The 22,886-nt window shown below is 46.5% G+C and overlaps 1 protein-coding gene across 1 annotated transcript; it reads left to right on the forward strand.

Moving 5' to 3' along the window:
* Positions 1-262: 262 nt before the first annotated feature.
* CYB5B (cytochrome b5 type B) lies at positions 263-19,457 on the forward strand. Its single transcript, XM_073584260.1, has 5 exons — positions 263-538; positions 13,655-13,783; positions 14,910-14,933; positions 17,543-17,577; positions 18,634-19,457. The coding sequence occupies exons 1-5, from the start codon at positions 395-397 to the stop codon at positions 18,722-18,724; spliced, it is 423 nt and encodes a 140-aa protein (XP_073440361.1). The 5' UTR covers positions 263-394; the 3' UTR covers positions 18,725-19,457.
* The last annotated feature ends 3,429 nt before the right edge of the window (positions 19,458-22,886 follow it).

Here is a 22,886-nt window from a genome sequence, read left to right on the forward strand (position 1 = left end):
ATGATGGGAAGGGCGGAAGTATATAGTTGTGATTTTTGTATTATTATTATTATTATTGCCTTTTTTACCTATAAACACTTTTCTCCTAATGAGATGCGTGCAGCATATATGTTACAGATACAGTTTGACACAGTTTTGCGTGCCCACATCAAACATGGCTGCCGGAGCCATTTTTCTCTCTGTAGATTCTAATTGGTTGATGGCCGGATTGAACCGGCGGGGCTAGTGATTGGATGATTGGTTTGCATGCATCCCACCTTTTTTGAAGGTGATTGGTTGTCGCCTTGGAGACCTCACCTGTGTCCGTGAGCCGAGGGTCTGAGGCGGCACTGCTGTTACGGAAGCCGGGAGTAGGCATATCAACGAGTTACGTAACGCGTTTTGCACACCGGCAATGGCGAACGGTGAAGGCGGCTCCAGCGAGGAGCCTGAGGTGACTTACTACAGCCTGGAAGATGTGAGGAAGAGAAACAGCGCCGAAGAGCTGTGGCTGGTGATCCACGGCCGGGTGTACGATATCACCCGCTTTGTGGAAGAGGTGGGTACCGCACAGCGACCGTCACTGAGGCTGAGGGCACCTGAGCGGCCTCTACAGATGGGAAGGACGCGACTGTGATGTGTGCGACAATATCTGCACCAGAGGAGTGCGGCCATATAGCGCTGGAAGCAGCAAATAGTATGGGGCGTCCCCGGTGTATGGCCGGTCTCTGGTATAGCGGGGCGTCCCCGGTGTATGGCCGGTCTCTGGTATAGCGGGGCGTCCCCGGTGTATGGCCGGTCTCTGGTATAGCGGGGCGTCCCCGGTGTATGGCCGGTCTCTGGTATAGCGGGGCGTCCCCGGTGTATGGCCGGTCTCTGGTATAGCGGGGCGTCCCCGGTGTATGGCCGGTCTCTGGTATAGCGGGGCGTCCCCGGTGTATGGCCGGTCTCTGGTATAGCGGGGCGTCCCCGGTGTATGGCCGGTCTCTGGTATAGCGGGGCGTCCCCGGTGTGTATGGCCGGTCTCTGGTATAGCGGGGCGTCCCCGGTGTGTATGGCCGGTCTCTGGTATAGCGGGGCGTCCCCGGTGTGTATGGCCGGTCTCTGGTATAGCGGGGCGTCCCCGGTGTGTATGGCCGGTCTCTGGTATAGCGGGGCGTCCCCGGTGTGTATGGCCGGTCTCTGGTATAGCGGGGCGTCCCCGGTGTGTATGGCCGGTCTCTGGTATAGCGGGGCGTCCCCGGTGTGTATGGCCGGTCTCTGGTATAGCGGGGCGTCCCCGGTGTGTATGGCCGGTCTCTGGTATAGCGGGGCGTCCCCGGTGTGTATGGCCGGTCTCTGGTATAGCGGGGCGTCCCCGGTGTGTATGGCCGGTCTCTGGTATAGCGGGGCGTCCCCGGTGTGTATGGCCGGTCTCTGGTATAGCGGGGCGTCCCCGGTGTGTATGGCCGGTCTCTGGTATAGCGGGGCGTCCCCGGTGTGTATGGCCGGTCTCTGGTATAGCGGGGCGTCCCCGGTGTGTATGGCCGGTCTCTGGTATAGCGGGGCGTCCCCGGTGTGTATGGCCGGTCTCTGGTATAGCGGGGCGTCCCCGGTGTGTATGGCCGGTCTCTGGTATAGCGGGGCGTCCCCGGTGTGTATGGCCGGTCTCTGGTATAGCGGGGCGTCCCCGGTGTGTATGGCCGGTCTCTGGTATAGCGGGGCGTCCCCGGTGTGTATGGCCGGTCTCTGGTATAGCGGGGCGTCCCCGGTGTGTATGGCCGGTCTCTGGTATAGCGGGGCGTCCCCGGTGTGTATGGCCGGTCTCTGGTATAGCGGGGCGTCCCCGGTGTGTATGGCCGGTCTCTGGTATAGCGGGGCGTCCCCGGTGTGTATGGCCGGTCTCTGGTATAGCGGGGCGTCCCCGGTGTGTATGGCCGGTCTCTGGTATAGCGGGGCGTCCCCGGTGTGTATGGCCGGTCTCTGGTATAGCGGGGCGTCCCCGGTGTGTATGGCCGGTCTCTGGTATAGCGGGGCGTCCCCGGTGTGTATGGCCGGTCTCTGGTATAGCGGGGCGTCCCCGGTGTGTATGGCCGGTCTCTGGTATAGCGGGGCGTCCCCGGTGTGTATGGCCGGTCTCTGGTATAGCGGGGCGTCCCCGGTGTGTATGGCCGGTCTCTGGTATAGCGGGGCGTCCCCGGTGTGTATGGCCGGTCTCTGGTATAGCGGGGCGTCCCCGGTGTGTATGGCCGGTCTCTGGTATAGCGGGGCGTCCCCGGTGTGTATGGCCGGTCTCTGGTATAGCGGGGCGTCCCCGGTGTGTATGGCCGGTCTCTGGTATAGCGGGGCGTCCCCGGTGTGTATGGCCGGTCTCTGGTATAGCGGGGCGTCCCCGGTGTGTATGGCCGGTCTCTGGTATAGCGGGGCGTCCCCGGTGTGTATGGCCGGTCTCTGGTATAGCGGGGCGTCCCCGGTGTGTATGGCCGGTCTCTGGTATAGCGGGGCGTCCCCGGTGTGTATGGCCGGTCTCTGGTATAGCGGGGCGTCCCCGGTGTGTATGGCCGGTCTCTGGTATAGCGGGGCGTCCCCGGTGTGTATGGCCGGTCTCTGGTATAGCGGGGCGTCCCCGGTGTGTATGGCCGGTCTCTGGTATAGCGGGGCGTCCCCGGTGTGTATGGCCGGTCTCTGGTATAGCGGGGCGTCCCCGGTGTGTATGGCCGGTCTCTGGTATAGCGGGGCGTCCCCGGTGTGTATGGCCGGTCTCTGGTATAGCGGGGCGTCCCCGGTGTGTATGGCTGGTCTCCGGTATAATGAAGCGTCCCCCGATATATGGGGCGTCTTCTGTATATGGCCGGTCTCTGGTATAATGAAGCATCCCCCCGGTATATGGTCTGTCTCCTGTATAATGGGGCGTCTCTGGTATATGGCTGGTATATGGCTGGTCTCTGGTATAATGGGGTGTCTCCTGTATAATGGGGCGTCCCCGGTATATGGCCGGTCTCTGGTATAATGGGGTGTCTCCTGTATAATGGGGTGTCCCCGATATATGGCCGGTCTCTGGAATAATGGGGTGTCCCTGGTATATGGCCGGTCTCTGCTATAACGGGGCGTCCCCGGTTTATGGCCCGTCTCTGCGCTGCTCCACATGTGCATTGGTCAGTGTCTGACAACGGTTACCCAAGTAAGGACAGTCAGTGCCAGAATCACGGATATTCAAGGCTCATAGTGTCTGATCACAAGAGTTACCGCAGAGGAAATTCTGAATAATGTTCCACTTTTATGATAGAAAGGGGTCCGATCCCACCGAGTGTCTCCGCTGTGTAGTCACAGACCGCTCAGAGTGCCTACACTGACCACGTCCATCACCAGAAAGGGGCCCATTAGCATCAGACCTGTACCCTCTGAGAAATCGTTTGGATAGCCGTGTGCGTCACGTATCTAAGGAAGAAACTGCAGCAGGGCGCACTATGGGAAGACGGCTATCCGGCGGAGTGATGGGCAACGTTCTGTCCTGGCGTCATGTGACACGTACCACCCACCTAACATTGTACAGACCCAGGACCACATCCAAGAAATTCCCAAATGACAGAGCATCTTTCTTCAGGGTAATGGGTGTCCAGAAAAGGAGGAGCAGGAGAATGAATGAATGTGCTGACTTGTCTCCCAATTCTGTCATGTGTTGGACATGGTGGAAAACGATTCCAAGCCATGGAGACCGCACCGAGCCACCGTCAGGATTTGTCATTACTGTCTGGATGCCAGATAGCACAGGACACCTTCAGAGGTGGAATACATGACACGATGGGGCAGGACAAGACGACCTACACCATATGAGACGGGTGGGATTATTGTTACGGCTGATCACTGGAGGAAGCTGCCTTCATACTTATCTCCATTGTAGCCTCCTATGCAGGGACAATGTTGCATTAGATGGCCGCACATTTTCCAGTTTGAAAGAATGGCAATGTACAGCAGCAATTTAGGTATCGGCTGTGGTGGGGGGAACACTGTGGGAAAAGAAGTTTATTTGTGTGAATAGTCCTGAAAACAAAAGTCCAATTCTTAAGAAACATCAGAAGACGCTTAAAGGGAAAGCACATGATTAGCTGCATGTACAATGTATTATTTCCGCAGTCGATTGATTACTGTGGACCACAGCTCGTTATTTGCGTTCTGTTTTTCACACTTTAACCAGGGGTACAACCTCTGGGACCCCACCACTTCTGACAATGGAGCACAGTGTCCTCCACATCAGGTGGCCAAATGCACCCTGTGCAGAGGAAGAAACTGTTAAATGGTAGCTGCACGGCAACACCTTAATTCTCAGCATCAGTGGAGGGGTGGGAGTCCCAGTGATCAAGAAGTGATGGAATACCCCATTGAGTCCTGTAGGTTGGGGGCACCAGACATGGTTGTCAGCCTCTCGCCTTCCCTGATTCTGTAGAAATGGCATGTACTTGGCTGTCCCCCAATGTTCCTGGTGTTGAGTCCTCACTTATTAGCTGAACCTTGGTCCTATGCTCATTAGCTATCTTAAAGTGCATCAGTATTGAGTAATAAGAATGGTGCTGAGCTCCTGCTTTGACTTTAATATTAAATGACTCGACAATAAAACTCAGGCAGAATACAAGTCTATGAGATTTATATAAGGAACTTAACAAAGGTGTGATCATGTTTTTCACCATACACCTATTGGAAGAAGACTTTGGCTGCACACTGTGTCTGGGATCCAACTGAAAAGAACACATGGGAGGAGCACTGAGCTATGGCGGCTTGGTTTGGAAGGACTGAAGGGTCTGTCACCAGGAAGGTACATGGTTTGGCTTGGAAGGTATGAAGGATCTGTCACCAGGAAGGTACATGGTTTGGAAGATCTGTAGGATCTGACACCAGGAAGGTACATGGTTTGGAAGATCTGTAGGATCTGACACCAGCAAGGTACATGGTTTGGAAGGTCTGACACCAGCAAGGTACATGGTTTGGAAGGTCTGAAGGCTCTGTCACCTGGAAGGTCTGAAGGGTCTGTCACCAGGAAGGTACATGGTTTGGAAGATCTGAAGGGTCTGACACCAGCAAGGTACATGGTTTGGAAGGTCTGAAGGGTCTGTCACCAGGAAGGTACATGGTTTGGAAGATCTGAAGGGTCTGACACCAGCAAGGTACATGGTTTGGAAGGTCTGAAGGGTCTGTCACCAGGAAGGTACATGGTTTGTTTTGGAAGGTCTGAAGGGTCTTGTCACCAGGAAGAAACATGATTTGTTTTGGAAGGTCTGAAGGGTCTTGTCACCAGGAAGAAACATGATTTGGTTTGGAAGGTCTGAAGGGTCTGTCACCAGCAAGGTACCTGGTTTGTTTTGGAAGGTCTGAAGGGTCTTGTCACCAGGAAGAAACATGGTTTGTTTTGGAAGGTCTGAAGGGTCTTGTCACCAGGAAGAAACATGATTTGGTTTGGAAGGTCTGAAGGATCTGTCACCAGGAAGGTACATGGTTTGGTTTGGAAGGTCTGTAGGATCTGTCACCAGGAAGGTACATGGTTTGGAAGGTCTGAAGGGTCTGACACCAGCAAGGTACATGGTTTGGAAGGTCTGAAGGGTCTGACACCAGCAAGGTACATGGTTTGGAATGTCTGAAGGGTCTGTCACCAGGAAGGTACATGGTTTGGAAGGTCTGAAGGATCTGTCACCAGGAAGGTACATGGTTTGTTTTTGAAAGTCTGAAGGGTCTTGTCACCAGGAATAAACATGATTTGTTTTGGAAGGTCTGAAGGGTCTTGTCACCAGGAAGAAACATGATTTTGTTTGGAAGGTCTGAAGGATCTGTCACCAGGAAGGTACATGGTTTGGAAGGTCTGTAGGATCTGTCACCAGCAAGGTACATGGTTTGGAAGGTTTGAAGGGTCTGTCATCAGGAAGAAACATTGTTTGGTTTTGAAGATGTGGAGAATCTGTAACCAGGAAGGTACATGGTTTGGAAGGTCTGTAGGATCTGTCACCAGCAAGGTACCGTGTTTGGTTTGGAAGGTCACAGAAAACCAGAGAGGTTGGTAACTAAGCAGATGCAGACCCCTGATCCCATCCACACAACTAGCAGTAGCCGTGGAGCGTACCTACGATTATCCTAGATGCCTCGGCACAGCCGGAGAGCTAACTAAGCCTAAAGCAAGAAAGGGGAAATCTAAACTGCCCCGGAGCAGACCCCCAAAGGAATAGATAGCCCCCAAACATATACTGTCAGTGAGACAAGATGAAAACACAAACGCAGGCAGAAAAATAGACTGAGCAAATGATGGGGCCAAAACTGACTAGACAGGACAGGAAAGGAAAGACACTGTCTGCAATCACGCAAAAAAAGTCCAACACGTCTGATGCACAAAAAACACTGAAGTCGCACGACTTGGCCCCCACTATATCAGCACTCTGGTATGTTCTGAAAGCAAAGCAAAAAGAGACCAATATAACAGGGGACAAAACAAACTGGCACATGCAGTAACATGGACGGTGATTCAGCACAGCCCCAGCCAGAGCTGGCTGACCCGCACAAAGCAGAGATAGACAAAACCAGATCAAATGCAAACAGAATAACAAATGAACCACTTGGGCCTGTTTCACACATTCGTCTTTCAGATCAGTTGTTAACCGCCAAAATGGCGGACAACGGATCCGTCGGCAGGCTGACAGGAACGTATGGCACCGAACCGTTGTTTAGAAGGATCCGGCGAAGGCTGAATTTTACACGTGCCCGGAAAGAGAGAGAGAGAGAGAGACTCCAGCCGCCAGAAGTGGATTTAGGGTTAAACTTCCGTCAAATGCAATTCTTCTGGGCATGCGCAGTGTACAAATGCTGATCTGACCACCAAAAAAAGTTTCATTGTCCATCCTGTCCTGTCAGCGGACGCCAAAATTTTGGCTGATCTGTAAAAAACGAATCCAACGGATGACCATCCGTCAAGATCCGCTGATAATGCAAGTCAATGGGGGAAAAAAAGGATCCGCCAAAAAAAATGGCGGATCCGTGTTTTTTTTTTTTTTTTTTGCAAAACGGCGGATTTTGACTGATGGAGACAAACGGATGTGTGAAAGAGGCCTTAGCTGAACCATGCAGGGAAAGAGCAGGAGACATCAGACCTCAGAAGGCACAGGAAGAAAATCACCAGCAGGGATAGAGGGAGTCAGCTGTCTTAAATCCCAATCAGAAACACCAGATCTCCAATCGTCTTCCTCATTATAAGGTGGCAAGCCTCTTTCAATCAGATCAGCTCCACTACCTCCAGTAACCACCAGAGGGAGTCCAGAAACAGAACTCACAACTCCTCTGTCAATCTGACCAGCTCCACTACCTCCAGTAAACCACCACAGGGAGTCCAGAAACAGAACTCACAACCCCTCTGTCAATCTGACCAGCTCCACTACCTCCAGTAAACCACCACAGGGAGTCCAGAAACAGAACTCACAACCCCTCTGTCAATCTGACCAGCTCCACTACCTTCAGTAATCACCAGAGGGAAGCCAGAGAGAGAATTCACAACATACATGGCTTGGTTTGGAAGATCTGTAGGATCTGTCACCAGCAAGGTACATGGATTGGAAGGTCTGCAGGATCTTTCACCAGGAAGGTACATGGTTTGTTTTGGAAGGTCTGAAGGATCTGTCACCAGGAAGGTGCATGGCTGTGGGGGCATCTGTTGGACTTGTCGTGAAAATTCATCCACACAGCAGCCCAACACACTGACTAGTGGTGGTTGACGTGTACTGCAGTTTATTCAAATGAATAGGATTGAGACACAACCACAACTGAATGTACAGAGTTGTGCCTGGCAATCAAAGGTGACAGCCCCTTCAATCACCTGATTGCCGCGGTTGTTGAGGTAGGACCCCCACTGATGTCATTGATGATTTTTATGAAGGGACGGAGTTCCTTTTAATATTGTCCTATTGAAGCGATCACAACTTCTCCTCTGCTGAGCAATAATGAAAACTTGCATTTTTGGAGATAATAGTGCCGTATGTGAGCCCCAGTATCACGGTGTACAGGTGGTCCCACATGCTCCATTTTTGTAGTTCGGGGTATATAGATTAATCAGAACACATGGTGGCTACTTGGCTCTGGGTGACTCCTGGCGGGACGTGCCCTCGTGTTTTCTGAGTACAAAGTACTATTGCACCTTTTTGGCTGCTTCTTCCCATATGACTGGAGGTAAAACGATTTCCTGTGCCCGGGGGTTTGTATATGATCATATTTGGGCTTCTCTCTCATGGGTGAAGCTTACTTCATATTTATTTCCTCTGGCTAGAATTCTCCATGCTTTACAGTGCAGCTCCTGTTTCCATCAGAGCTAAGATAGTGGGCACATTTGGGTCAGATGTCATGTCACCAGTCTCCGATCTGCTGATTGACAGGTAAGGCTGACAGAAGGACATTTTGCTGCGGCATTTTTGGAAGTGCCGTTGTTACTGTAGCTCTGAACTTTCCTCCCAACTTTTGCTGATATAAAAGGGATGGCTACAGTTATGCGGACTAATTATATAGCTGTCAGCACCTGCCATCCCTAAATTATTTTTTTTTTTGGTCCCTTCATCTGTTCAGGCCATATTCACATGGAGCTAAATCCTGGACCCACTGCAGATCTGATCCCCAGAGCTAGCCGAATTGTAGGTCTGGGATGATCAGATCAGAAATGTGCCCGTGTTACGACACTTTGGCCACAACTGCAGATTTTCTGTTACCAAATAGTAACTGGAAGGATCAAAGGTTGCAGCTCTCATGTATTGTCACTATTGTGTGCTGCTGCCAGTTTTCAACCTCGTGGCTCATGACTAAAGCTGTGTGCCTGATGAGCGGACTGTGGCAGCTGTGCTCACCGGTGTCCTGACTTCTTGATTAAATGATCAGATATTTCGTTCTTTATTGTTTTTATGGAGGGTGTAAGTTTCACACCAACCAAAATTTCCTTAACCCTGCTGTTCTGTACTCATGTACTATACACTTGTATTGCTCCCGGGTCACTATGACCCGGTTTATTAAAGGTCAACTACGTATTTTGCACGCTAGATGCTTTCTAGGTTGTCGTAAAGAAGCACTCCTATCAGTCTGTATCCTCTTAATATATTGCAGCCATCATATTATATAGCTCTGTGTACTTACAATTGCTCAATTTGCCTTTCTGCCCAGCTAATTCTTCTTTTCTCTGATCTATGTAGAAACTGGATGTGTCTTGTCCCTGCAGAAATCAATCCCCCTCTTCAACTCCTGACCCAATTCTCCCCTCCTCCCCCTGCCTAGGACTTTTTCAGCTACTTATGAGTCATGCAGGGAAAATTGACCTCCTGTTTCTACATAGAACATAGGATTCAGTTTGTCAGTTTTTAATCATGTATTGCCATAGATCTAATAGAAAAGAGAACAATTAGCTGGGTAGAAAGTCAAAATGAGCAATTGTAAGTTCTCAGTGCTGTATAATATGATGGTTGCAATATATTATGTGGATACAAATGTTCATGGGAGGAGGAGTGATTCTTAATATTAGTTATTCAAGCCACAATTTTCTAATTTTTCTTCCCCTGCTCTGCTTCCTTTGCCCTTTTTTTTTTTTTTTGTTTTTTTTTGTTTTCCCTCTTCTTCCTTGTTTTCCTTCCCTTCTTGGCCACATCTAAGCCCCTTTTTTCTACCCCACTTGGGTCTCTAATGGGCCCAATCCACTGCTCCCCGGTTGGCCTACCTGCCCCTCGCAGCCTCTCCTGCCCTTATGACTTCTCCTGCCCTGCCTCCATCGTACAGCTCTTGGAAGAACCTAAGATTCTACTTTATGGTGTTCACACACCTCCTAATATAATGGGCAAGGAGCGGGTGCCTGGCCGTGCCAATGTCCTCCCCAGTCGGTGTGTTGTTGAGGACACGTCACATACCATTCTCAACAGTCACCACATGAGGGCGCCGTGAGCCTGTCAGCTCTTTGACAACCATGTTCCGCACTTAGCACGCGGCTTACCCATGGAATAATAAACTGCCCTAAGGGAGGGTGGACTGCTGCTTTCGACAGGGTGAAAAGTTTGCCATGCCCCGTACCTTGCGTTCACACAGCAGTAAATTATGTGCGTGCGCAACAGACCTCCTGTGACATTAATTAAAGAGATGACACTACAGAGCCGAGCCCCACGCGTCCTGAGTTGCGTTATTCTGCTCAGACCTTCTCATGATGAGCCTATTATTGGGGTGTGGTGTTATTGTGTGCGCAGATTGTTGTTTATGCGGCCGTGCTTCTGTTATGTGTTGATAATGGCCTCGGGGTCCGTTCATGATGGTCACTATTTCTGAATGGGACGCCGCTATGAAATCTGTCCGAAACTGAAATTTAATTAAAACCTTTAATACTGAAGGATTTGTCCAGGACTTGACAACAAGCGAGTTCAGCTTTTATTTTACAACTTGACGTGCTTTTGCCGTTCATTTTATCGCCTTCCCCCTTGCCTCAATTCCAGCTCCTATGGCCGTGCTGATCCTTGACGTGTTCTGCAGTTGTGGTGCGTTGTACATGCGCCGGTGACCGCTGCAGCCAAACACGGCGGAGGAGACGCAGCTCTTCACCAGGTCTCTGGATCGGTGGTGGAGGTGATGGTCTCATAGGTTGGACCCCCATCAGACTTTAAAACTAGCAGTGTTTCAGCCTGTCGGAGAGAGAGTGCGGCTGTAGGTGTCCGAATTTTGTAAATGGAGAGAAAAAGGGTCTTCACAGCTTTCCAACCTCTGTCATTTGCAATGGATGGCGCCTGTATTATGCTGATGAAAGTTGCTGCCAAAAATATGGTTTCCATACCGCTTGTCTCGCCAATTGTCACCATCGCTTCTGCTATGAAAGCGAGCCATTCAGGTTGTAGAGGACGTTAATTGCGGGGTGGGGAGGTCAGATCACGTCAGATTTACTCGCCCTGGGCTTGGTCATGTGATCTCCCATCCAGAACGGTTTCCAACTTTCACTGTAATTTTTCTTGCAACATTTCTTCCCTCCTTCAGGCATCGATACTCATCCCTATACTCGTGACCTATACCATAGATCTTGCATATACCATGGCAATTTAGTGTCCCTACGAGAAAACATCAGATGGTAGAGCGGGGCGCTTTTATTCTTTTTGCAACAGTACCTTCCCAAAGTACAGCTTTGCTTTCTCCTTGCAAGCATCAACAATACCAGACATGTGAAACCATAAGGGTGTGTGCACACGCTGTTGATCTGCTGCGGATCCGCAGACAGTGGACAGTACCATGTAAGTCTATGGGATTTACAATCCGCAGTGCACATGCTGCAGTTTTTTCACTGCGGAAAAGCTGCGGTTTTGAATCCGCAGAAAGAATTGACATGTCACTTCTTTCTGCGGATTCAGCTGCGGTTTGCCATCTTCTCCATTGTCCAGGTGTCAATCCGCAGGTAAAACCGCTGGCCAATCCGCAGGTAAAACCGCTGGCCAATCCGCAGGTCAATTTACCTGCGGTTTTACCTGCGGATCCACACGGGAAAATCCGCTGGTGAATCCGCAGCGTGTGCACATAGCCTAAAACATTTTTTTGGAAAAAAGGGCAATTTGATCGAATTATTTTGTTGAAACAGTTATTTTATGTCTGAAAAATAATTACTATTCTGAACAAAAAAACATTATGGTTTAAACTTAGAAAAATCACAAACAATAAATGGGTTTCAATCCTTCAGTGAATAAACAGCAATAGTACATGAAAATGTGTTTTGAATTAGTACATAGGAATGGCTTTCATGCTTAATGGGTGGGGTGTCCATTAGTTGTGGGGGGTCAGACTTTCACAAAAGGGCGATCTCTTGGGATGGCTTTCCCTGGCATTATCAGATGGGTCGCTACGAGCAGAATTGGGGATGTGAGGGGGGCAGGCAGTCATTGTTTTTAGTGTTTACAGCATAGCATCACCATTGTATGTCTGACACAATCTGCTGAGAAATACTTCACATTTCCTTTTTTTTATTTTGTTTAATTGTGGGTGATAATGGAAGTGGCGATTGAATTATTTCATATGCAGGTGATTCACACCATTGTGTTCAGATGGTATAAGTTCACACTGCAGGTGATTACAGGAAATAACGTATTATCTGTGCTTCATTTACACTAATGATGTGATCAGCTCCGGGAAAAAAATCTGCCCCATTCCGTTCTTATAGCTGCGGTGTAGTAAATGATCTCCCTCTGTACCCAGTGTTATAACCAAAGTTACATCCTGTATTATACCCCAGAGCTGCACTCACTATTCTGCTGGTGGAGTCACTGTGTACATACATTACATTACTGATCCTGAGTTACCTCCTGTATTATACTCCAGAGCTGCACTCACTATTCTGCTGGTGCAGTCACTGTGTACATACATTACATTACTGATCCTGAGTTACATCCTGTATTATACTCCAGAGCTGCACTCACTATTCTGCTGGTGCAGTCACTGTGTACATACATTACATTACTGATCCTGAGCTACATCCTGTATTATACTCCAGAGCTGCACTCACTATTCTGCTGGTGCAGTCACTGTGTACAAACATTACTGATCCTGAGTTACATCCTGTATTATACCCCAGAGCTGCACTCACTATTCTGCTGGTGCAGTCACTGTGTACAAACATTACTGATCCTGAGTTATACCCTGTATTATACTCCAGAGCTGCACTCACTATTCTGCTGGTGCAGTCACTGTGTACAAACATTACTGATCCTGAGTTATACCCTGTATTATACCCCAGAGCTGCACTCACTATTCTGCTGGTGCAGTCACTGTGTACAAACATTACTGATCCTGAGTTATACCCTGTATTATACTCCAGAGCTGCACTCACTATTCTGCTGGTGCAGTCACTGTGTACATACATTACATTACTGATCCTGAGTTACCTCCTGTATTATACCCCAGAGCTGCACTCACTATTCTGCTGGTGCAGTCACTGTGTACATACATTACATTACTGATCCTGAGTTACATCCTGTATTATACCCCAGAGCTGCACTCACTACTCTGCTGGTGCAGTCACTGTGTGCATACATTACAGATCCTGAGTTGCCTCCTGTATTATACTCCAGACCTGCACTCAGTATTACGGTACATTGGGCAGTAGGCTCATCCATATTGTGTCCTTATGCCGTACATTGGCGCAGCTTGTGACCATTATGATCGAATTGAACAGAATCTGACAAGACGCCTCAGTAAGGTCCACACTTACAGTATCTTTGGGAAAGTTCTGGGGACTGGTAGAACCTGATGCTGGAGCCTCCGGGAACGTGTAAGGAATGCTTTCTGCTCCTGGCACTGGGAGATGTGTATCCTGTGCGGTGGTGAAATATCTCGTCAATGAAAGGATTATTATGGATGGGTTTATATTCTGTAAACGTGATTATTAATTACCCCTGTGATTATTAGGTCTACAACCTATAATTAAATAACCGTAGAGAAGCCATAGTAACAAAGTTATCAAAGATTAGAAAAACAGCGGCGCCCCCCCTCGTACATGGACGGTTACTGGTATTGTAGCTCCAACCTGATTGGGTCAGATCTGCGATACCAGACAGTCCAGTTATGGCCCCAGCTTAATGGAAATGGTGGGGTCTGAGAGGAGTGATCCTAAATTCTGGTTTGTCGCTCCGCCCTGTGTACCAGGCTTCTTGGAGAGACCTCATTCTTCTGCTTGTGTTCGCAGCATCCAGGAGGAGAGGAAGTCCTGTTCGAACAGGCCGGCGCCGATGCCACGGAGAGCTTTGAAGATGTCGGCCATTCTGTTGATGCACGGGAGATGCTGAAGCAGTATTACGTGGGAGATCTGCATCCGGTAAGATTGTTATGGTGTATAGTGTGTGTTTATTTTTTTACCAGGTCACGAACGCCATTTATGGATTGGGCACTTCCAAGCTATAAAAAATGATCACTCGGATGATCGACCAAAAAAAAAAAAGCAGCACGATCACATCGTGAGAACATATCCTGATAGTACAAGACCAAGAAGAAGTCCCTAAAGACACTTTGGAAAAACCGCTCCTGTCCCTTACTGCCCCCGGTGGTCACGTCACATCAATGCCAGTTGTACACCCAAGTGCGGATCGCAATGTACTGATTGGTGATCGCCACAGCCTCCTATTCTGCCTACGGGGCTGTTGTGTTCGGGACCATATTTGTGATACCAGCCTAAGGCTATGTCCACACTGTGCGTTTGCAAAATGCAGCATGTCCCTTTCTTTTATCGTTTTTGCAGCGTTTTTCATCCATTGAAAGCAATGTGTAGTCAAAAATGCTGCAAAAAAAAAAGCAGCTATCAGGGTTTACAGTGTTTTTGGTGCTAAAGCTTATGAACTTGCATTAAATTATTTTTTATGCACTAAACTTTATCAGCATGCTCAAGAAACAAATGTACCCTGACAAACATGCAGCAATGAAAACGCAGCAAAAATTTTGCAAACAAAGCACAGCATGTGAACATAGCCTTACAGCTGGCAATAAAGGTGTAGCGGGTGCGTATTTGGCATCTATGTATGGGCGTTTGTGAAAGGTTTGTTTTTCTCGCGATGATCTCATGGCTAATTGCTGCAATATCAGTAGGATATCACATCATTTTAAGTGTTGGGGTTCTGACTTCTGGGATTAATGAGCATTACCGGGTCCGCACCCCTACGTCAGCACTGCGACATTTTCGCTCTTTCCATTCCACGGTCACCGATATGCTGAGAGGTTGGAGAAGGACCGCTCACTTGAATTGGAGTTCGGACCCTTTCCTTTTTAGGATTCTGGGTGTCCTCAAGGTCAGACCCTCACCAATCATAAAGTGATGGCAGTCTTTCTAGTCTATACCCTGATGTACCGTCTTTATTGTACTGAGTGAGACGATGGCTTCAGCATTGTGCATCATGTACTGTGCTATGTCACACAATTCATTTTATTTATTTTTTTTTTCCCCTGAACAGGATGACTGCAAAAACAGTAAAAAGGTAAGAGCATTTTTTTTTTTTTCCTTAATCCGGATCTGGCCTGCACGGACGCTGTTATACATTGATTTAATTTAAATATATATATATATATATATATATATATATATATATATATATATATATAATTTTTTTTTTTTGTTCCACTGGGCCACTAAAGCTGCTTTGGGACTGGCCTGGTTCTGATAGCTTCTTGTATGGTTTTTTTTTTTTTTTTTTTTTTTTTTTTTTTTTTCCTTTTAGGCTACGTTCAAACGTAGCGGAACTCTTGTGGAAATTACTCCGAGAACTCCGAATTCCATTCCGCGGGAAAATCGCATTTTAAATTCCCACAATTTTCCCGCAGAAAAACTAGCATTTTGCAAGCGTAATTAGCTTGCAAAATTGCTAGCGTTTTCCAAGCGATCTGGAGCATCGCTTGGAGAACTGATTGACAGGTTGGTCACACTCGTCAAACATAGTGTTTGATGAGTGTGACCAACTTTTTACTATTGAGGCTGCCTATGCGGCATCAATATTAAAAGATAGGATGTAAAAAATAATTAAAAAAAAAATATATATATATTGTTACCTTCCGGCGTCCCGCGCAGCCTTCACGCCTCTCTCTACGCTCCCAGTCCCAGTAATCCTTTACGAGAATTACCGCGAAGACGTCCGTTCTCGCGGTCATTCGCGATGACCACGAGACTTCGCATTGTCGCGAGAACGGACGTCATCGCTCGCAAAGGATTACTGGGACCAGGAGCGTGGAGAGAGGCGGGAAGGCTGCGCGGGACACCGGAAAGTGAGAATATCGATATTTTTTTATTCTATTTCTTACAGGGATATGGTACCCAAAGCCCGGAGGACAGTCTACTCTCCTCCGGACCATGGGTACCATCCGCAAATGTTCTGCTTACTTTTCGCATGGTGGGCACAGCCACATGCGGAAAGTAAGCAGAACAATGCAATCCTATGGGTGCGGGATCGCCGCGATTCCGCAAAATTAATGAGCGATACCGCAGCATTAGCACAGCATTACGGAATCCCATAGGAATCCATGGGATGCTTATTTTTCGCGTTTTTGCGGCAAAATCGTGCGGTAAAAAACGCCACGTGTGAACATAGCCTTAATAAGGTGATTTACAAATTTTCTCTTTAGACAACATAAATTTGGACTGGACTGTCTTACAATGCACCAAATTTGTCACACTGGTTGATCCTGGATGAAACATTTGGTGCATTTTTGGAACGTCTAAGTCAGCCTCTTTGGCGCACTGTGCCAGATTTCAGGATACTTCATCTCCACAAGTCCCCCAGGCTCCTTACTGAGCAGTTTAAAAAAAATTGTGGGAAAAAAAAAAAAAAAAAGTTTCTAAAACACAATAAAAGCGACTCCTTTCAAGTAATAAATCTCCTCTACTGTGTTTTATTAACTGCAACTTTTTTCTGTTGCATTTACCATTTTTCAGTCATGTTCTTGAACGATTCCTTTTTAGAATCACACGATTGGCGATGTGGAACAACAAAAATGCCACCAAAAAAAATCAAGATTTTCATTTTTTCATAAGTGTCTAGGAAAAATGTACTTTTTTTTAAATATATTTTCTCACTGCCCGGCTAGCAGCATCAGTGGCCTCAGCTACTTTTTTTTTCTTGCTACAAAAACTTGCTGCAAATCAGTGTTTTTTTTGTTTTGTTTTTTTTTTCTCTGTCCCCAGAAAATCTGTGTCTTCACTTGGCAGCAGTCCTTGAAAATCCGCGTTGCCTGTATACGCTCCACATCGCTGGCAGCCTGCCATGCCCAGATTAAATATAATTTCCGATTTTTCTAATGACAACTTCTTGTAATTATTGTTTGTTTTCTTTAATGGTGTCTTGTGCCTCTTCCTCCTTCCCCCGCACCTTGTATTTCCTCCCTGGCTGTGCACTTGCTTGGGGCTGCACCAGCGATAATTAGCACAATGGAGCTCACTATTCCACATCGCGAAATACTCCGGTGTATAATTTAATCTTCGAATGCGCACGTGACGCTTCCATTTCATCACTTTAACCGCAATTAGTTAGACGATAACAAAAAAGAAGATGGTGGGGCGTCTCGCTAACCTACAGAGAGACTGTAGCAGAGGCAACAAAGTAATAAATGAACTAAGGATCAGACTACACAAGGATTGTTTGTAGTCTGTAACCATGGAGACACATAAGAGTGCAAAAGAGCTGTAGCACGAAGCTAATGTTAAAGCAATTTTGCACACAAAAAATAAAGTATTTTTTTTACTTTTGGTATCTGATTGTAAAATTGTACTTTAGATTAAGGGCTACAAAGCGGCTTTGGCATGATGAGTATGATACAAAAGTGTCAGAAACCAGAGCGTTGCGGTGGAGTCGCTGACGGGTCAAGGTGGCCTGGTCTGGTGAATCATGATCCCCCGAAGGACTGAAGACTTAAGGAATCACTCTCAGAAGTGGAGTCCATGCATCGAGTGGTCATTGCTGGCACATTGGAGATCGACCCAATATATGGCTCTAATATTGTGGCTGATCAGTGTAACCCGACTGCCCAATTCCCAGCAAATCTTCCCTTCCCATGGTAAATTCTCACCGGATAATGGTTTTCTTTTTTTTTCTTCCAGGATGTCTTAATATCAACATCATCCAATTCATCCAGGTAATGGCTTCCTTTATATAACTTTATTTTATTTTTTTTTACACCTAAAGGTGAATGTTGCATTATAAAGGACTCTGAATTACTATAATGTGTGGCTCGCTGAAGAGACGGAAGGATGTCATTCTGATCTCTGCCCTCACTTTCACTCCCTTGCAGTAACCCCAATAAATGACACATGCTCTGTATGCTTATTAGCCATTTAGGAGTCCACTGCAAGAATTTAGGAGTCCGGGGAGGGGTGCATTGCTGGCCTACTGCACGGAAATGATAGTGAGTCCAGAGATAAAATTGACATCCTTGTCTCTTCCGCTGTCAGCACAAAACAATAGTTTACGGCAGTTTTTCATGACAATGTATTAATATAACAACCCCTTTTTAAGTATAGCTAATTTACATCCACTTATGAAAATATTGTCCTGAAGCTGAGACTTTAGGTGTGCCTCTCCGTTCACACGAGGGACAGATGTGGGACCTCTGTTTTTGGGATTGAAGGTGGACCCCTACTGTTCAAACATTGGTCACCTATCCTGTGGTTGTTGGTGGGATAACCCCTTTAAGGGGCTATTCACACTTTTTAAGAAATGTATATTGTCTGATAGTGATTGTAAAAACAAGCACTTTTGCAATTCACTGCTTATTAAAATTTGCAGCTATTCCGAAAATATTAACACTTTTCTTTTGTTTACGGCTCATTGCCTAGGAGACCGACCGACCACCACTGCTATCTAGTTTGTAAGCTGTGCGTTGAAGCTGGCCAGGATTAGGAGAGATCAGTACACCACAGTGATGCTGGTTAGCTTCAATGCGGCACTTACATGCTCTTTTCTGTGGTGCTTGGAAGCGCTGCACATGTTCTGCAATCTCTAGCAGCAGTGGTCAGTTTCCATGGATACGAGCTGTAAACAAGTGTTAATATGTGAAGAACAGCTTAAAATTTTATTAGGCAGGAAATGAAAAAATTTAATTTTCTATCGCTTTCCGACAACACCCATCTGCAAGCATGGGATTAACCTCTTCAGGTGCTTCGAATATGCGTAACTTCTGTTCTCCACACAGTTCATGGAGCAATTGGCTGATCCCTGCCGTGGCTGTGTTGCTTCTGGGCTTGATGTATCGTTTTTACTCGGTGGACAGCCGCTCGTCGTGAGCGTTGCGATAACCTGAACCTACCATAAGCTGCCGGTGTCTTCACGTACAAGAAAATGAGCAGGATCCGAAGCACGTCCCACAGCTCTGCCAGATCCATAAAGTCAAAACTTGAGCGGAACCTCCTCATGTTATGTCAGTGACCTTTTCGCCCATACCGTGTGCCTGTGTCGTGATTTTAGGCCTCTCTAAACTCTGGATATTCTTACACGACCTTTTTTTATCATGGAGCATGCCTCGCACCCAGTTTCCTGTCAAGCTTAATTCTACAAATTTGAACGTTTGTATCTATATGAAAAGTTTGGTAACTTTGCCTAAAGTTTTATTCTTTTGTGCTGACTTCAGAATTCTGCTGGCTGCCTTTGGAAACAGACTACGCAGTCCGCCCTGTTGTCAGACATGTGACTTATCAGCTCCTCGGACTTCTGAGGTCCGATACTGGAATCCGGCAGAATTCTGAATGAAAAAGCACAGTAATACAAAGTTCTCCAACTTGTTCTTTGCCGCTTGTTTGGAAGTGGAACTCCTCTTCAATTCTCTACACTTTCGGGTATCGGTGGTCTTCTGGGTTGCTGGGATGGTGCTTCGTATGCGTGTCGGGGACCAAATAATTCTGTGTTTCAGACCCAATAATTGCTGTGTGTGACTGAGTCTCTGCTTTTTCATTAATGAAAACGGTTGTTATCAATGTCATTTGTACACTAAAAGCCATAACTAAAAATCTTCAGACATCACTGATTTTAGTAAACTCCTTCTCCTGGGGCTCATTTGTGGGTCACTTGTTGCAAAATACATTTTTTTTTGTTGTTGTCACTGAGTTTTTCTGCACTAAAATCCACTTGAAAAGCCTCTCCAAAGTGTGAAATTGCATTGCCGTTCATGTAGCTGTGTTTGTATTCCCGCAAGGTTTCTAAGCCAGAGAATCCACAACAGGTAACCGAATTTCCGTCGCAGGTTACAGTGCAAATTCACGTCAGATTGTTTGTTTTTTTTACTCTGTGTGAAAGGTTCTCTTGCAAACTTGCTGGCGCTCAATTAAACGGAGTTTGCCAACTTTTTATGTATAATACATCACATATTAGATCTTCCATCTCACTGCCAGTGAGGTAAGTATTGCTTCTTTTATTTTTTTTTATTTTGTAACCTATTCTTGGTCTCTTTAGAACAAAAAAAGTCAAAATAATCACCAGATTTCTCAATACAAACTGTACACATTAAATAGGTCTTACCCCTGATGAGGCTGTTATTTTTACTCTTAAAATCTGTTTACAAATGGCTGCTTAATCCCTTTTTTTTTTCTTTTTTTTTTTTTTTTTTACCTTTTGACTATATTGAGCTTGTAATCTGAAATCTGACCTCGTGTATGTTAGTCTCGCACCTATATTTGTGATCAAATCAAGAGACATCTAGGATATATGCTCTGCTCTCCCATATTGACATACTAGATCCTATAGGTTTGGAGCATTGCTTCCTTTGGTGGACAGTCTGGTATGACATGCTGGGACTTGTGGTTGCACGCTGCTTGTTTCTTCAGGTCTTCTCCATGTTGCTAGGTCAGCTTGTATCTGTATGTTGCCCCCCAAGTCTTCCTCCTACTCATTCATAAAAGGTTTGTTTAGCATTTTCGTGCGTTTTTCTCCCCCTCCCGTTACGTTCTCTCGTGAGACAGAGCTCCTTGTGTGTGGCCAAGTCTCACACAGTAAATGTTTGTTTGGTCGGTGGCCGCTCACACAATGAGGCTCTGTAAAGTGTGTAAGATTGTCAGTACAATTGTCTCCGTGCCATCCGGGTGACAATGATGGGGCATGTGCTGAGCGCCATGCCTACATAGAAAGTATTCATCACACTCGCCGTACTGCATTCTCCTTCCTCTTCCAGTGGCTGCCTCCCAATGCTGGTGGACCACGTCCATCTACTTACACAATGGAGATCTATACGCTTAGTTCTTTGGCGTTATTCTCTTTTGGGACTGGTATTGTTTGGCAGTATCACACAAACTTTTCTGCCATATTGGCTGTCAGATTATGAGAAAGATACGGTCTATGAATGAAAGCCGGTAGTTGCCAAAATGCGCTGAAAACTCACAGCCAATATGGCAGCGGATCTTCCTGACACCTAAACAATGCTAATCACACAGAAATAGGCAACAGGCCAAAATCTTCATGTTGCTCCCAGTCAGTGGTCACGAAGAGGTGGACTGCACGACACCATCCAATCACTGGCTGCAGCGGTCAAGGGTCCTGACATCGCTGCGGCAGACCGTCGGGGACATCGAAGATTCTGTGCTGAAGTGACAAGGTGTAAGTAATAATCTTGATATTTTTAACAATAGTACATATTTGGACTATTAAAGCATAAAAATGGCGCACCCCTTCCCAAAATAGTTATCCACTGGCAGGAGGACAGCAGATTTTCAGATCAATGGGGGTCCATCTGATGGACCAATGCACAGATATTGTAGTCGTATAGCCGCTTTAAATCTTCAATCACGATCTTAACTGTGACAATGTCCTTTACCTAAAATGTTTTGGGTGTCGTCATGTGATAGATTTCACACCTGCACACACACACACTAAATTCACAACCCCATACAGGGCCTGGTCTGCGGCTATTCGAGGTACTCCACTGCTCCTGTTAGTTCGCCCGATTCTGTGGATGTGATATGGCCACACAGCTCTGAAACATTAGAGGAACACAAGGAATTAAGGATATATTAAATAAAAGGTGCACTAAATTCCCTGCGGAATTCACGCTCATCAAGGATATAATCCTTTCCTGAGTTGCAGGATATACAGTCTGTATCCTGGACTTATTAACCTTCTGTATACTTCCACCCACCAATCAAGATAAAAAAAAATCTCTAGTTCATTTAGGGTAAGTAACTCCTGTGTGGAATGAATATCTGTCCAGGTAACCAGTCGTCCGTAGTACCTGCCTGCCGCTGTACTATCCTCTTCATTCATTCATTTTTATTTTTTTTTGCAAAATGTTTGGCGATTATAGGAATACAAAAATTTACAAAGGTTTCTTAATTAAAATTATCAACTTGGGTCTAAGGGGTAATGTCTCTCCTTGTGGAGTCCTCTTCCTCTCTGACCATTAGAATGGTCAACGTAGTAATAATTGTAGAACTTCTGTACCTCTTTCTTACACTCCATTATTTGGCTACAGATAGACGTCCCTCCCCAACCATTGCATCCTACTGGATGCCTATCAGTCTTTGGCCAAATTCTTAACACTGGTGTTGTGGTTTCCAGAAGAGAATTTTAACGCGCTGGCATGGCTTCATAGCTGAGAACGGTGCAGAACTTCTAAACTGAATTTTTTTTTTTTTTAACACTAAGAGACCTATTTTTTGTTATTAAAGGAGCATTCGTGAAATTAAAAATGATCACCTATCCCTTAGGTACAGATCAGTTCAACCATTGGAACCTCCAAGAATAGGGCTATGAAAAGATATGTGAGAACTGAACGGTAGACACGCCGGTGCTCCATTCATTCTCTTTGGCACTGCTACACAACATCAAAGAAAATAGAGGGGTGGCACATTACCGGGAACTTCATAGCCCCTTCCTTGGGATCCACAAGTCATTTCCTATCCTTTGGATAGACGATAACTTTTATTGTTGGGAATAACCCTTTTAACACGTTTTAGAAAAAGTATACCTACAGTAGATGAGCCCTTTTAGGATTCCATCTACCGTGTCTTATGGAGGTCCCATGCGGTGACACAGTGAGTAAAGTCCTACAGGTGTCCAAAAATGAGACTTGCATCCTCAGATTGCGGAGCATACACAAGTGGTGATGAGGACAAGTGACACGTTGGACAGAGCAGCTCTTCTGCGCTTACTGATGGCTATGATGGAATATTTCCTGCTGTTTTCTCTATTCATCCCTGGGCTGATGTAAGACTTTAGGACACAAACCTTCCAGCCGCACCAGCGGAGCTGTTTTCCTTGGAGATGATCCTCTTCCGTTTTGTGGTGGGTTCTGTGTGTAGTTAACACAGAGATCATCGGTTTGTTTAATGACACAGTTCTTGCTTCTTTCTATTGCTGGTATTGAGCTGTAGAAATTTGCACTCCTCAGACCTGGTTACAGTTGATCCTTCTTATAGAGACGCCTTCTGCCCTTTCTTATTATTGTATGGTCAGTTTAGCGTT

The sequence above is a fragment of the Dendrobates tinctorius genome, unplaced genomic scaffold, assembly GCF_039654945.1.
Source record: "Dendrobates tinctorius isolate UK_male_01 unplaced genomic scaffold, ASM3965494v1 ptg000009l, whole genome shotgun sequence".
Lineage (NCBI taxonomy): Eukaryota > Metazoa > Chordata > Amphibia > Anura > Dendrobatidae > Dendrobates > Dendrobates tinctorius.

Bases quoted from the DNA above. Each gene is read 5' to 3' on its own strand.
- CYB5B (XM_073584260.1), top strand. From the start codon at position 395: ATGGCGAACGGTGAAGGCGGCTCCAGCGAGGAGCCTGAGGTGACTTAC. The intron at 539-13,654 runs GTGGGTACCGCA...TTGTGTTCGCAG, and splicing joins TCACCCGCTTTGTGGAAGAG to CATCCAGGAGGAGAGGAAGT. The intron at 17,578-18,633 runs GTAATGGCTTCC...TTCTCCACACAG, and splicing joins ACATCATCCAATTCATCCAG to TTCATGGAGCAATTGGCTGA.